The following is a 16,088-nucleotide window of genomic DNA, read 5'->3' on the forward strand; positions in this document are numbered from 1 at the left end:
AAAAAACACATTCTTCTACTCAATTTAAGATAAACTAATGACATCATTCGAAGTGGAGCAGAAATGTTTCTTCCTTCTCTAAAATAACACACACACACACATTGTACACAAGCAGTGTACAAAAACACAGACAACACACCAGACACAAACACGATGGTCCACACAAAGATCTGGCAAGCTTCTGCACCTATTTTTATGTGCATGTTTGTAATTAACTGGGAGGCAAAATAAATGGGATAAATCTGACTAACATACTCATCAACTTCATGATAGGACTGTTATTTGTTTTTACATGAAATAGACTTAGGTCTGTAAGGATTTGTGTAAACGTTGGGCCCACCCAGGAAGTGACTCCACCCTGTCGTGATGCACAGAACGAAAAAGAGGCGAGAGTGAGTGCTTCCCGTGTGAAAAGCCTCCATTGTTCCCGGTGGTGTGAGGAGAGAGGGTGAGCTAAAGGCAGTCATGACGCGGGGCCGAATCTGGGAGGGTTGGGCCACTGCCTAAAACCACACAGGGGAGCCGGAGCCAGACACAGCAGCATCACTGTGCAACTTATACCGTTGGAGGCTTGCACTGGCCTAACGGTTACATATGAAAAACTCCACAACATGGCATTAAAAAAAAAAAAAGAAGAAAAGAAAAACACCCCTAACTGTCAGCGGTCTTAACGGACTCAACGGCTGCTTAGGCTGCCATATTTGTTTTCTTTTTTTCAAAATTGGACCAATGAGAGCAGATAGCCTGGTACTGCCCAACTAGAAGCTGTTGATCACTTGAGTACTTGGAGGTGACATGAGATCCTGAGAGTATTTTGGACTGTCTAATCCAAGCAAAAAAGACTTGAGAAGTAAAAGGCTCACAGACCAAAAGAAACTTGCAGGTAATTGAGTGTTTACATTTTATCTCTTTATTTAAACAGTATAAATGAAAAAACACTGCAATTAAATAAAAGGCGTCAAAATGGCACAAATGAACTTGATCCGGTGGTAATTCGGCAAAGCGAGGAGAGAGGAAAAACAAAAACATCGTTGCAAACCTTTGCAGTGTCTTAAAGCCTATTCATGAACAATCATTACATCACTCATTCAGTGCACATTACGCAAGCTGGCAAAAGAAGCAAAGCCAAGCTGAGACTTAATTATTTGTACACCCTTTTATGCACTCTTACGGAATAACAACACAAGGCATTATTAGGGCCTGTGCACTTGAACTAAGTGCAACGGCCATTCTGGTAATGAACATAGCGGAATTTATATGAGAGTAATGTTAAAGTACCGTTTAAAGAATACGTCAATTTCAGTTCACATTGATAATGCGCTCTGCTGACATTCAGCTCCAATCTACCAAGAGAACACCAGTGGCAGTGGCACAAACCCTTCTGCTAAATTTCACAGATATGTATTAGGTTTTTAGATGTCAGTGTTAAAAGTAGGCAGTGTCACAAGGGCGCCTTTTCTTTTATGTTTGCAATACACTCGGGAGCGCTGCATTTTGATGTCAGGGCCACTTCTGCACCGGGTGTATCGTGCTTTGTCTTTTAGTCAAATAGGGGATCATTATTTTGTTGCTGTTTTTTCCAAAGGTATATTATCTTAAGAAGGTAGCTGCTAACTGACAAATGAAAACACAAACAAACAATACTATATTACAAACACATGCTGACAATGTAATACATTAGAGGCAATTCATTTGTTCCTTTCACCCCATAATGCTAATTATTGTACATCTTTTTGACCTAGCCATGATGTCATAGGAAACTATTTTCTCTTTCAGACAGCCGAGGCATAATGAATTCCTTTCCCCCAAGAATGCAAATGCATTGCAAGCAAGCCGCCACCTGACAACCAGATGACACAAACATCATTGTTAGCTTTTTTCTTTCCTGTTTTTGCCGTTTGAGTCTCAAATAGTGCTATCATTTTACAGTATATGAAAATCTAACTGTCACTAAAGCCCTGAAAATATGTCTAATCCAGAATCTTTAACAATAATCCCTCCAGGGGGGTTCATGGAAGTAAATGAGCTGGGTAAGGAGTCCCCCTCTTGTCTTACATACATACCTACATACATACATACATAGTGTACATTCACGCATACAGTACAAACAAACACATACTAGCCTCCCGTGCCTTCTTGTTTGCCCACAGTCCAGTCCTGTTTCTAATCATTAAGTGCTGGTGTCATGATGATTTTTTTTAATGATTGGAAATGACGTCACAGTTCAGTAGTTCAGAATTCCCAGAACTTTGACAACTGCTCCTGCTTGGCCGGCTTCTTGTTGTCCTTCAAGGCCTGCGGGATAAAGAGAGGAAGAGTCAGTCATGGATGAAGACTCGGGGCTCCTTATTATGATATTATGATGTTAAAAGGAAAGTTTAAATATTTGAGCAGAAATTATGATCTAATTCCGTCCTATCACATCATTAGGGTTTATAACGTCTCTTGTCAGAGTCAGGTCTATACTAGATCTTTTTTTGAATGCTGTTTTCAAATAAGTGCGTGAAATGACATCACAGGTAGCGTTCTGTTGACACAGGTGCCAATAAAGTCGTTTGGACATGATGTAATGTGTAATTAATTATATGTTGGAAAATGTTGTTTTGACGATGAGCTAATTACAATGTTTTGCTGAGCAGTGTGCACAATTCCCGTTCAGATGCGTATATGTCCGGCCAACGTTGGGTTGGCTGACATTCAGGGTCTAGAAGTGCAAAAACATGCAAAACAACAGGTTGTAGAAAACGACAAGGAAGTCAGAGCTTTTCTTCCTGTCACCAACTCACACACCAGTGACCTGGAGAGATGTAGTTGTGCCACAGAAACACTGGAACACAGTGTGTCAAAGTTTGGAAAAGTTAGTTGCAGAAATACATATGAATATTTGCCCACTGAACTGAGTTTTAAATGCATTTCCTGTGTGATTCTTATAGATTTGTTCAATATTAGAAGTGTTGAATTTGCACATTCCCTGGTGAAATACATAGCAGAAAGCTGAGACGCCTCTCCTCCAGGGCTTAAAGTGCAAACTGAGCCGAGCAACCAGGTGCACTTCACTACTGAGTGCGGAGGGTAGCGGATGGTGTGGGGCCATTTTGTTTGTTAGCATGTTGCCAATATAATGATAAATGTTTATTATAGGGGCTGCACGGTGGTCGAGTGGATAGCATCTCGGCCACATAGTCAGGAGATTGTGAAGACCTGGGTCGAATCTCGGCTCGGGCATCTGAGTTCGCATGTTCTCCCCATGCGTGGGTGACAGTGTTGAAAACCAGTCAAAACTAGTCTGTGGTCATATAAACATACACTTTGTGAGTCATCACAACATTGTTTTAATTTGAAGCAAAGTACTCACGAGTATTTTCCCATTCTCCTCACAGCAGCAATCACCACGGCGATGACAATAATCACGGCCAACAGGGCACCAATCACAATTCCGACCACCTGACCAGAGCTCAGTCCTTCTACAGAACAGGAAAACAAAGTATGAACATATCAAACGATTCACATTTGTTTGTCTCCATCAATCGTTTGCTCACCCTCTGCACCGTCTTCTACAACCACCTCACCGCTCGTGTTGGCCTCGATGGCTTCCGTCCACTGAGGGATGACCTCGGCTTCCGCAGGCTTCGTTGGCAAAGCGGTTTCCACAGCGGTGGGCTCGGTGCTAAGTGGCTCAGGGGCTTCAGTTGAAATGGGAGCGGGGGTTTCTGTCTCAATCGCAGGCTCCTCCTCGGTATTGGTCATAACCTGAGGAGTGGGTGCCTCGGTTACAACGTCTGTTCGAACTTCTTCGGCTGTGGCGGGCTCAGTTGGAGGAGGACCAGTGACAACGTCAAGATCTTTGCTGGCTTCCGTGGCCTCCAAGGTGACATCTGCTCCGGGTTCGGTTGCCAAAATGTCATGGTCTGTGGGGAGGGTCGTGGGGCCTAGTTGGGAAACATTTAAACATGTCACATTTAAAGCTAAAATAATACATAAGGCTAAAAACAACCAATTACCTAAAAATGTCATCCAATACTTCTCTACAAGAGAGGAGAAATATGATCTCAGGGAAGAAGTACATTTGAAACACTTCTATGCTAGGACTACGTTAAAAAGCCATAGCATTTCAGTATGTGGAATCAAACTATGGAATGGATTGAGTAAGGACCTCAAACAATGCACAACGATGAGCCAATTCAAGAAACAATACAAGCAGTTGATGTTTGCTAAATACAAGGATGAAGAGTCTTGAACCAGTCATGATGTGCTATATATATCACTATATTGACACTTACTATGGTACCCATTATGTCATTGGATGGTCATATCACCTTGTACTTCGGTATGAGGTGCATTATTAAAAAAAAAACAAAGAAAAAACAAAACCTTAAACTGTATTATGGAAAGCAGGAAGTGAACAAATGTAACAGTTACTGATTGTAAAAGTACCAGATGGAGGGGTAGGATTTAATAAGCTTTGCTTCTTCCTACTCCTTTTGGACATGTGGAACTGTGAATTGATTATGGGATGCACTCAATTGGAATCTGATGCAATGAAATAAAACCATTACCATTCCAATTACATTTATACTGGGAAAGACATACAGACGTCGCTCTTATTTAATTAACCTTTATGTGGGGAATCCCGCATCATTCATTTTTTCATGTGTCATTCACATAATAAAACCATCTGATTCCAGTATGCATGATTTATCTGTATATGCCCAACATGGCCCTCAAGGTCCTCCAATGACAGGAGGCTCAGGCATTAGGACATATAAAAGGTGTCTGACATGACCACTCCTTCCCGATGTTGTGTATGACTTGTTCACACACAACACCAACACAACACATTACTACTAATGACTCCGGTCACAAGTCAAGCAACCCACTGTGGGCCTCGCAAATCTTTAGGTAACCCGAGTCGTGTCACTCGCAGACCGTACATACCACTCTTCTCTTCTTCCTGCACTCATGGACAACTTAACACTTGCATGTGAATGTATTCATTGTTGGACTCGAGCCGCCAACATGGCTGACTGCCTCATGTGTTGGCCTGTGTTCACACAAACACCAAAGTCAAGCAACTCAGTCAAGAACTTCTCCTGCCCACTGGATGAGTGGCAATAATGTAAACATGGAAAATAGAATAAAGAGGTGGATGCTGAGATAGTCATGTGATGTCACTCCAATGCACAAAAGCTACCACCACACCCTCCGTCAGCAAGCATTCATCTTTAAGCAATCCCTCCATTCTGTCTTTCTGGCCGTGTGCGCCCTTACAGCCCACATTCTCTGCCTAATTTCCTGTGGAGGAAGCTGCCACCGCACCAGTTGATGAGTGAGGAGCGTACAGGAAGCCTTGTTAAACATGTGGAATTGCTCAAGGGTGGGGCAATGAAAGACAATCCACAACTGGATGACTTCACGCTTTTGAGAAATCTCAGGCAAATGTGTTAAAATAAAGAGTGACACGGCATTTTCGAAGGAATTGGCTAAAGCAGGGGTCTCAAACACGTGGCCCGTGGGCCAAATGTGGCCCGCAGGACACTAGTTTGAGGCCCCCGCCTTGATAATGAAGTTTAATGTTTGATATGGATGCTGTATGGTATCATGTACCCAGAAAAAATTATTACGTTTGATTAATGTTCATGTTAAAGGTTAAATAACTGTTAATTTTATTCTGAAAAAAATTATTTGTCTACCCACCAACTATATACGGTTTCTTAAGTTTTTATTATTTGCCGTTTTATTATTATTGTTATATTTATTTATTACTGATTGATTGATTTTCTTTATTCTTGATTTGTTTATTTATTTATCATCTTAGTTGGTGTAGAAAAATAAGATATTTGACAACAGTGGAATGTTTTATCAGAGCTTTTCTTGTAGAAAATCGGAACCAAAGCAAAGTTTATTCATTTTTCTGTTTTTTGTTGTTTTTTTTTAGAAAACCCAGTCTCACCCAGACCCTCCAGTGGCCCCCAGGTAAATTGAGTTTGAGACCCCTGGTCTAAGGAATGTGTGTTGGGCACAATCCGGCAATTCAGTTGCAAAAGTAATGTGGATAAATAAATCTGCATCATAATCTTTTAGTTATGTAGAAGTAATAAGGCCACATTATTTCATGAGAATAAAGTTGTAATATTACGGAGGGACAAATAAAGGCATATCTTAACAGCATATATGTAAAAAATGAAGACAGACTTACATGAACTGAAATCACCTCTTTTACTGGTTTAGTGTTGACTGTTGCATTTACAGTACGTTCCTTTGTACTTTTTTTTGTTATTCCTGTTTGTTAATCAAGCAGCCTCGTGGCTGTGACTGGACCAGTTATGTCATGGACCAGTTATGTTTGAGCCCTGTGACGTCTGCCTAGCAACAAGTGTCCAGCTCAACAACTCCAGCAAACTCATTTGCAGAAATCAATGGGATTAACAACATCCACTGTCCATTATCATTCCACGTGAAGCCTAACTTTGCCCGGTTAAAGAAAAGGAGAGTCCCATTATGAATTTAGCAGCTGCATGGAGACATGTATTTATCCTTGTGCCTTTCATCAACGTCTGCACTATGAAGCTCAACCTAATCATTTCCCCTCAATAACCCGAGCTCCGTCCCGCCATGTTCAACATCCTCGTGACCACAACTGAAAGCTTGACGTGGACAACGCTGCATCCAAAAGAGGGAGGTTACATTTCAGCGACACCAAAATTAGGGACTGGACTTAACTTTCCACTGAACAAAATGCTGGCCTGACATTCTCAATGTAGAGCGGAAAAAAACCACGCTGCACTCTCTTACTGCACACACTCTCGACAATTCTCTCCACTGGTCGTTGAAATGCTTCAAATAGCAAAGAATGAATTGCTGCTGCTACTAGCATTAGCAACAGGCGGCTAAATACTCCCAAACATTTGTTCCTGTGTGATAAAGAATTGAACAGGAAAAACGGTGGAGTTCAAACAGAGCCGCAGACTGTTTGTTTGAAACGTCTGTAAGCAATGATAAAACGGCCTTACGCTCCGTGTAATCACACATTCCACCGCCACTAACAATCGTTTCATTATGTGCTCGGTTCCCACAATTAGCTGGGAGAAGTGCTTCCTCTCCACAGTGCATGCATGCAGGCGGCGAGATCAACGATGCATACATCCCCTCTTGTGATCGACGTTTCATCCATCTTTTCCAGTGTGTCACTCCCCCTCAATTGTTCCATGGGTCGCAAATGTATGACACAACAGTGACTCAGCAGCAACTGTATGTTCCGACAAATGACACCGCACGTATGACATCATGTGACCAGATGCTCTCTCAGCAGGAGGCCGCCTTAAAATACTGTCACCAAACAAGCTCATGGAACAGCTATGGGTGGGTGGTGAATGTAGACCTGTGATTGACAGGCCCCGGTTTAAGACCCCCACCAGCTCTCACGACTAGAGGTGTGTTTATGACAAAGAATGTAATCTGAACAAGAATCATAGTGCTAGTAACTCAGTTATGGTGTGTGTGTGTGTGGGGGGGGGGCTGGGGAGTGTCCTTTCTCAGGAATGTTTTTGCAAACTAGACATAGATTGATAGAGTGATAAAATATAGATAATCACATTACACAACCTCCCCTTTTAAGTCAGCTGTGATAGTACCAGATAGTACCAGGTGGTATCACGCGTGCAGACCGTACTGTGGCTTGGAGGTCAGCCTTGGCGTTATCATAAAGGCAACACATTGAAGGTGCACCCATCCTGTTCTAGACAGATAGGAGACATCCCATCTGGACTCTATCACCCACCGCCAACTGGTACAGCAGACACTGCGGACCTTTAATCATGTGACTAACACATCTGAAAACATGTCCAAAGCAGCCTACAAAAGACATGACACACACAGGAAGTGAAAAGGGAGGAAAACATAGGTTTCATTTTTCTTTGTAAAATATTTTATAACACGGTTGTCCAGAGTTTATGTACTTTATGTACAGGCCAAATACCAGATAATTACAGTTTGATGTTTTTCACCTTTTGTTTATTATAAGTGAATGTTTGAAGATGCGGGAGGATAGAAAAGGCTGGAGAAAAGTACAAGGCAACTAAAGATAAGGAAAATGGCGCTAACATTGTGACGTGTCCCAATTGCTTTGTTGATTATTTAACAAATTGTTTTATTTTTTTCTTGTGACTGTATTATTGCTTTTGAACCAAACAAATACATTTTTGACAATACTTGATTACTAAAATTTTCAGCCCTATTTGTCAGGTCAGAGGTCACTGATTGAGTGTGTTCTTCCACACCAAACCAATGCTTTTTATGGATTTTGCGTTGTGTACAAGAAAATAGAACTGTAGGTATAAAGTTATGGAAAATGTCTTGCCAAGAGCTTTAAAACAAGCCTCTTAGGAGAGTTGTAATATTCTGTTGAGTACTGTGTTCCAGAGTCAGCTGTTCTTTTATTGTGTACTTTCTCCCCGTCTCAACCGACAGTACATGTACAGGACAGCAGACAGGAAGTATGTATACTACATGTATCACGCTTTCAGATGTATTCTCTCTATTCGGGGCTGAAACTGCAACTTATGTTCCCCAAACACACCTTTCTGTGTGCAAGGTGAAAAGATTTTGCCAGTCTTTTGCCAGCCCGATATTTGGAGTATGAGCGCCACATTTGAGTCATTTCTAAAAGTAGGCCCGTGACCAAAGAGGGCACTAACCTCTCCCTTTCAGCAGCCAGATGTGACGGCGATGTTATTAGCCCCACAGAGGCAGACAAAACTCATTAAGTGGGAGACTGGGGTAGGGAGGGGGTGGCGATGGCGGGTTTTTACAGGATGCAGTATAACAGGAGCAGGCATTACGTTTAGACCCGAGAGAATGGATGACCTGTTGTCTTTGTGGCAACCCCCCCTTGAGGTATTAAATGCTGCACGCATATCATTTACCAAACACAAATACCAGCCAATAAAACACACATGAAACGTGTTTAGATGTCAAGTCTATCAAGTACTATTAAGGACTCAATGAAAAGAAAAATAATCCATCCAATCATTTTCTATGCCTTTATTAGTCCCATAAGGGACATATTAGAGTGAACTACAACAGTGTAGAGGGAGTGGGGTTTGAACCACCAAACTTCCACTGTCTGGACAACCTGCTACCACCAGATGAAGATGGTCTGTAATACACATTATTTCACAGCACCAAATATACAACACAGGTAGATCCACCGATTATGGTGGAAAATGATATTAGCAGGTCCAGACAGTGAGCTTGCAATTTACATGAATGCAGGTAAGACGCCCCCCCCCCCGTATGCACACTCTATAATGCTACACAAACAACCGCTCACTTAAACACAGTTCTGACACTGATAAAATAAATGGTTACGTACAGATTGTGCTTCGGACTCTTCAACATGACTAACAGTTTGGTGGATAGCCAAGCTTCGCCCGTGTTAACAACTCCAACAAATCTGCAACTCCAACCACTTCTGCCTGATGTTCAAACCTGAACAAATAGTACCAACCTTTGCTTGGTTTTCTATCTATAAAACACACACTTTTTTTTAAAATCAATATCTCTTAGTTATTATCTCAGTTGCTTCACATTTGTATACTCTATTCTCCCTGCTGGAAAGTATTAACATTTAAAGACAGGGAGTGAAGAAACTATTAGTAACTGAGAAGACATGGAGAGGGGGTGGGACCGCTTCTTCCGCCCGTTGTGAACTGTTCATGAGGTACCCTTGAAGGTTTCTTATGAATTGAAATCACATAGCAAGGCCACCAGCCTATGAGACACACGGATCCATCCCCACTTTCTATGGTCTTACAATATCTGGGCTTCAAGCAGACAAAGCGGCAGCAGGGTGGACACATGCAGGGTCACAGCAATATGGCGACTGCCTGATTATTACTGGGGGGGTAAGAAGTTTACTCACTTGCATGTGTGAAGGCGCAGAAGGCCAACAGGAGCAGCAGCTGAACATTCATGGTGGTGGGCTTGTCCTGGTTTGCGATGAATGAAGGGACTCCCGAGCTCACTTGAGGGGGGGGTCACAGAACGACAACACTTAAGTCACACAGAAGACAACAGAGAGTAAAGGACCGAGCCACAAAAAAAGTAAAAAAATTAAACAGCTGCGCTCCAGATGCTGGAAGCCGGCAGATATTTTGGAGAAGTATCTGTGGTGACTTTATGGAAGTGAAGCAGGGCGAGAGGCTGGTTCAGCAGCAGCGAGAAAGACTGAGCTGAAAGTGGAGGAGGGGTGTGGGCACTGGCTCTTGGCTGGGTGGGTTTTGTGGAGTCAGGGGGGGGGCAGGTTTGTGTTGGGAGGGTGACATTATTAAGAGGTGGTCCCTACCCATTAAGAGATAACATCAGCATCTTAACATACTAAACTTATTTATAAGAACATATTCATCTGTGTGTAATTACTTAGTTTTTCTGCACATAATCTATAAAATATGCATACACAAATAGTAAAAAAAAGAACGAATAATGCTCTGCTGAAGGACTTCACTTCACTGCTTGTTTGGTGAGGTGTTCCTCAGGGATAGTAGCCATAGACTCAGTTAGAACACTGGCAGAAAGCACAGGGTGGTCTACAGAGGTTACGTCTGGCGGTGGGATGACAAGAGCGTTTCTTGGCACGAGGCTGACCCCTGTTGGACGACAAGTTAGGGAGCGTTTGGGGTTCGTACTTTTACAGGCAGGACTTGAAGGCAACTAGTGTTTCAAGTAGTGAAGATTAGGCATTAAAGGGGGACGGTTAGGCCCACACACGACCTCTAGAGGGCACAAGAGTGGAAAAAAGAACTAGTGAATGACAATTGGGGCTTTTAGGGTTGTACTGGGTTTTGGGTTTTTACTGTAGTAAAGCAACATAGTAGAAGCAAGGTTTGGGCAGTAAAAATGGTCAATAACATTTTAATCAACACTGAAACAGATCTGTAACTGTTGAACCATACACACATGACCTTTGACACACAAAAAGCACATATTTACAATATAATGAAGGTATTTACACAAAGTGTCTCTTGAAGGAAAAATAACAAAAATACTTTTTTTTTTCTTTTGCACCACTGTAGTTTTTTCTTCTTAAAGGGAAACGGATGAGAAATATATTATTTACATCGGTAGAACAACAACACAAACATACACTTTGTATAATGCTGGTCATGATGATAATATTAAAGTCATTCTTCAACTTCCTGCCCACTTCCAATTGATACAAACAGGTGATTTGTTTGTTTTTTGCAATAGAAACACTGTAAAAGTAAAACATACTGGAATTGAATTTTTCCTTCATTACCTGATTTGATTTCCCTCAATATCACTTTTTCATGTGCAAAAACTGCTCGTCTTCACCTCAAATGAGTAATGTCTGACCTTACAATTCATATATAGGATTTATGTTAACTAAATTCATTGAATGCAGTTTGAGTGTATCCAGTGTTGAGTGAGCTTATTCTACTTTAGATTTTATTTAGATGACTTATTTTTTCATGTTTCAGTCACCTGATGACACGTAAGGACCAATCAGTGAAACACCCTGAGAAAATGACAGAATGAACTCTTACATCCAAAATGATAAAATGGTGTTGTAACAAAGGTCAAACAAGAACAGTGGTGCATAGGATTGTTCTGCGAGGATGTGTTGCGATACTTCCTTTGACCAGAAGATGGAGCTCACCTCATGCGTTGTTTTCACCCTCCATTTCATGGAGATTAAACCAGCTAACAGAATCAGTACAGACAATTCACAAAGAGGAAAAACGAATAGTTGATCTTGAAAGAGAGGTAAGTTAATATCCTTTTGTTAAATTCACAGGGCTTTTCATATATAAAATGCTAACATTTCACAGATGTTTGGACAGTCTTAGCAACTTGTAGGCCGTTTGGCACAGTGTCAGGTGTGGTTATGTTGTTTACAACTTGGTCCACTTGCAACAATTGATTGTCTTTACACTCCTCCACAAAAATGACTTTGTTTCCCCTTCTGGATTGTCTTCTGTGTCCATTTGCCATCGGTGTAAGGACACGACTGCTAGTGTCATGAACACACGTTGTCTGTTACCTCCTGGCTCTGCTTATACTATGGAGTCCCAGTCAAAATCATCCTGGATGTCGTCTGCAGCCAGCATGCGTCTCACCTGGAAGTGTCCTGGCGGCAACATGTGCTGCTGGCTCAGCTGACTGTGATGGCCTAGAAAAGTGGAAGAGCAAATATGCGTTTACGGTTTAATATGCAGATGAGGTGTGCAGTAACGGGACTGGGTGTGTATGAGCTATGGGCAAAAGATGGATTAGGATCTCCAAGCTTAAGGGGGTCATCAAGGGGACCCGTTTTGAAGATGTGGAGGCCATCGAGAGGGCTGTAACGACAGAGCCAAGGGGCATTCCGAAAGAATCCTCCCCGTCTTGTTAAATCATCAAAATAAGGCAAAATACTGCAAGTATTACATGCTATCATCAACTTGTTCTTGCATGATCACAGCATGTAAAAGAAATAGGTGTGTCCCAGTGGCATGCATTGTTAGCTAGCTCATATTAACTTCTTCTGGCGTTATAATACACAGAAGGGAAAGAAATGTGTTCATGTTTCACATCAGGATTGTAAATGATGGGCTAAATTCCCAAAACGTGTAATTCCCCTTTAAGAATGTAATGCTGTATTCACCAGCATTTCACCAGAGGTGATTTCAATGTTTAGCATTTCCATAAATTCAAGTTAGACGTTAGTGTAGGAGCTAGAACCAAATCTTCCTGTTAGGTACCCAAAGTTCCCCTACAAAGGAGACCACTGTAATTCACACACACCTGATAAGAGTGTGATGGAGGAGTCCGCCGTCATAGTGGGAGCTGTGTTGCTGATAGGAGGCATATGGGAGTATCCGGGTGGTCCCATCAAGGAAGGAACGTTCTGTCTGGAGTCCATGTAGATGTTCCCTGTGGGATAGCACCCAAAAGGCCAATAACTAACTGTTTCACTCACCGGTACTATGCATAAACACATTTACTGTTGTAAACATTGTAGTTTTGTTTTTTTAAAGTGCCTCATAGTGGAACTGTGTGTGTCCCGGTGATGTGCGTTGTTAGCTAACTCATATTAACTCGTTTTCTGGGGTTATAATGCAGAGAAAGGGGAAGGACATTTGTCAATTTTTTACATAAGGATTGTGAATGATGGGCAAAATTCCAAAAAGGTGCAGCGCCCCTTTAAGGACTATTTATTCATTCATTCCTTTGCTACTGCTTATCTTCATGAGGGTCGCGGGGGGTACTGGAGCCTATCCCAGCTTTCTTCGGGCGAGAGGCGGGATACACCCTGGACTGGTGGCCAGCCAATCACAGGGCACATATAGACACACAACCATTCACACTCACATTCATACCTATGGACAATTTGGAGTCGCCAATTAACCTAGCATGTTTTTGGAATGTGGGAGGAAACCGGAGCACCCGGAGAAAACCCACGCACGCACGAGGAGAACATGCAAACTCCACACAGAGATGGCCGAGGGTGGGATTGAGCTGTGAGGTCTGCGCTAACCACTCGTCCACCGTGCAGTCCCTTTAATGACTAACCTATATTAAAATAAAAGAAAAAACTGCAAAGGATTTAGTGCTTCACCAGCCCCAACCTCAATCCAATAAGCTGATGCACTACAGATACTTTAATACCAATGTGGATACTTCAATATCTGTCTTGTGTTCCACATTATGACCAACTACAACCATTTTTAATTCACAACATGGTTTCTGACCCGTGTGGAGGTGCTGGCCATGCTGGGTGTGCTGGCTAGCCTTGGAGTGCATGGCGCCGAGTGGCTGAACAGGATGCTGTGGTGCCCCAGGTGTTGCTGGGTGTGCGACCTGAGGTGGCGATGGAGGGATGACCCCCGTGGCCGTAAAAAAATGGTTAATGGAGGAGCATAGGTCGGCTATCTGGCCAGCATCCAGGGACCAGTTGTTGAGCTCCGCCTGACGCATGCTCTCCTTCAGGCCTGAAAGAGATGGACAGCGACAACAACAAGGTAATAGTTGCTCACAAAAGACATAGTCGTGATTTGGAAGATTTTCCTTGATAGTGGTGTTTGGGCATCCCTGGTAAAGATTTTCCTTTATAAATCTAGAGTTCCCCATACTGTCAATGAATGAATACTATTTAAAAAAAAAAAAACATATGGAAGAAAGTGGCGTCCAGCGTATCTACATACGTAACATTCAACATTCTCCAACACAACTCACATGTTGCTTGATTGATATGAGTAACCCTCGCTGCAGGGCTATATTTGTTCACAGCTTGTGTTTGGTTCCCAGTGGAGGCACCAGGAGAGGTTCCTGTTCTCTGAAGCCTATCTGGTGGATTGGTGGATGACATTATGGTGGTGTGGGACAGGTCAAGTGCAACAGGAGGTGAGAGAGAGAAGGTGATGAAGGCTGTGTGTTATGGGACCAGCTGTCATCATCCATTGTGCCTGGATGTTGCCGGCTTTGTGCACTGACCGGGATAAGAGGGGGTTACTGAGATGGAGTCTAATTAGATTATTCACATTGCACAATTGGGAGAGAGGGATATGGTGTGTGTGTGTGTGTGTGTGTGTGTGTGTGAGAAAGAGAGAGCAGTAGAAACAAAGGATATTGCGACCTCTCAGATGCAAGCTAATAACTTTTATTAGGCCCGCATCATTACAATGTTATAGTATTGTGTCTCAAGGGCAAGACTATATGAAAACACAAAACGAAATCATCGTTAAATCAAAATGAAGTAATCATATTGTCTGTGAACATTTACATTTACCTAGGTCATTGTATTCTCAGAGCATTGAATCGACTGCAGCCGGACTGTTCATGTTGTCTCAGAAGTCGTTTTGCTGCTCAACCGAGGCTTCAACAGTTCATGTTCAAAGATGAGATGGGAAAGCTCGACCAGAGATGTTTTTTCAACCTCAACTTAGATGGCTTCCCCCCCTTTCAAACCATCTGTCTTGGTCCAGAATCTATAGTTTTTTGTCCTGACAAGAGTGCTGCTTGCCTTTGTGGAGCAGGTACACAGGTGAGTGTCCATGTGAAGAGTTAACCCTGCTGTGTTGTGACATGCGCCTGATCAGTTGCTGCCCCCCCCCACAAAATATAGCCAGACTTGGCTTTCAACAAACTATTCATTTAAATGGATTGCTTCTTAACATTTTTAGGCAAGTTTTAAAACCCACAGGGTGTATATGCCATTCTTGCATTGACCAATGAGGCACAACTCAAGTCCAATCAGCTCTGTGTAAATGGAAATGCTCAAGTATTTACATTAAAGGGGACCTATGATGCTTTTTCCTATAAATGTAGTTAGAATGTTGTATTCTGGTGTTAAACGATGCCAAAGTTTCAGATAATGAGGTTTGTGGATTCGGAAGTGAGCCCTGAAAGAAGTTTGGGATGGCTCAAAACGCTCTGTTTCAAAAGGCGTGGTAAAACCGTTCCTTTGTGACATCACAGAGCCCTACCCCAAGCGCTGCTCCGCTATTTACTTGCTAGCAATGCCTCAAAAGGGAACGCCACATTTGTTTTCAATCCCTAAAGACGCCACCATCAGGCACAAAGAGTTGGACTTCCTGATTCCCTACAAGCAAAAGAAATGCATTTTAATCTGTCAAGGGCATTTCCCACTGGACTGTTTAGTGAACATGGGCCGCTATGCATCTGGACTAGCCCACAAACTTGCTGAAGCCCTACGCCTTTCCAACGTTACTTGGTGGTGTGGAGTCAGAAGAATAAGCCGTAAGTACCAGTTTATCAGTTTCCTAACTGTCTTTATTTAGTGGAAGTCATGGAGAAAAAGCGCTTGTCTGTGTAGCATTATAGAGTGTGCATACAGGGAGCAGGGTTGCTAACCTTTTCCCACCACAATTGGTGGCTCTCCCAGAGTTTTTATTTGCACACTGGTAGTCCCGCAAAACACAGTCGTTACCGATGTTGTAGAAAACCTAAACCTTAAAATGCTAATGCTACTTACCATTGAGAGACGTCTTGAAGTAACCTCTTTTCTTCAGAAACCTCGGACTGTACAGTCTCCACTTCCGGATCAGATTCGGGATCCAACACATATGGCT

General features: G+C 42.5%; 2 protein-coding genes across 5 annotated transcripts in view; both read right to left on the bottom strand.

The window, feature by feature from the left end:
- Nucleotides 1-887: 887 nt before the first annotated feature.
- pdpn (podoplanin) lies at nt 888-10,431 on the bottom strand. 4 transcript variants are annotated; one of them, XR_013630113.1, is made up of 5 exons: nt 9,920-10,431; nt 3,540-3,929; nt 3,356-3,461; nt 2,623-2,704; nt 888-2,295 (listed from the first exon to the last, which is right to left on the bottom strand). XR_013630113.1 is itself a non-coding variant. In XM_078797801.1 (4 exons), exons 1-4 carry the CDS (start codon nt 9,969-9,971, stop codon nt 2,289-2,291), a joined length of 555 nt encoding a protein of 184 aa, XP_078653927.1. In that variant the 5' UTR covers nt 9,972-10,336; the 3' UTR covers nt 888-2,288. The 4 variants fall into 4 exon arrangements, 2 of the variants coding, with proteins under 2 accessions (XP_078653927.1, XP_078653926.1); XR_013630112.1 differs by having other exon boundaries at nt 3,356-3,464; nt 9,920-10,329; XM_078797801.1 differs by lacking the exon at nt 2,623-2,704 and having other exon boundaries at nt 9,920-10,336.
- A 406-nt stretch (nt 10,432-10,837) lies between these two features.
- LOC131136967 (forkhead box protein J3-like) overlaps nt 10,838-16,088 on the bottom strand; it is a 37,322-nt gene continuing 32,071 nt past the window's right edge. Inside the window, exons 10-12 of the mRNA XM_058084352.2 lie at nt 13,749-13,988; nt 12,802-12,930; nt 10,838-12,187 (exon numbers count right to left, since the gene is read on the bottom strand). Of these exons, the coding sequence (XP_057940335.2) occupies nt 12,072-12,187; nt 12,802-12,930; nt 13,749-13,988 (485 nt within the window). The 3' untranslated portion in view covers nt 10,838-12,071. The remainder of the gene's footprint in view (nt 12,188-12,801; nt 12,931-13,748; nt 13,989-16,088) is intronic.

Source organism: Doryrhamphus excisus, linkage group LG17 (assembly GCF_037039965.1).
Source record: "Doryrhamphus excisus strain RoL-2023G ecotype Guam linkage group LG17, RoL_Dexc_Guam_v1.1, whole genome shotgun sequence".
NCBI lineage: Eukaryota > Metazoa > Chordata > Actinopteri > Syngnathiformes > Syngnathidae > Doryrhamphus > Doryrhamphus excisus.

What these genes read in the sequence shown, in the direction of transcription:
- pdpn (XM_078797800.1), bottom strand. Translation starts at nt 9,971, where the DNA reads ATGAATGTTCAGCTGCTGCTCCTGTTGGCCTTCTGCGCCTTCACACAT. An exon ending in CTGCGCCTTCACACATGCAA is followed by an intron (nt 3,930 to 9,919) that starts GTGAGTAAACTT and finishes TTTCCCAACTAG; the next exon opens with GCCCCACGACCCTCCCCACA. An exon ending in TGTAGAAGACGGTGCAGAGG is followed by an intron (nt 3,465 to 3,539) that starts GTGAGCAAACGA and finishes CCTGTTCTGTAG; the next exon opens with AAGGACTGAGCTCTGGTCAG.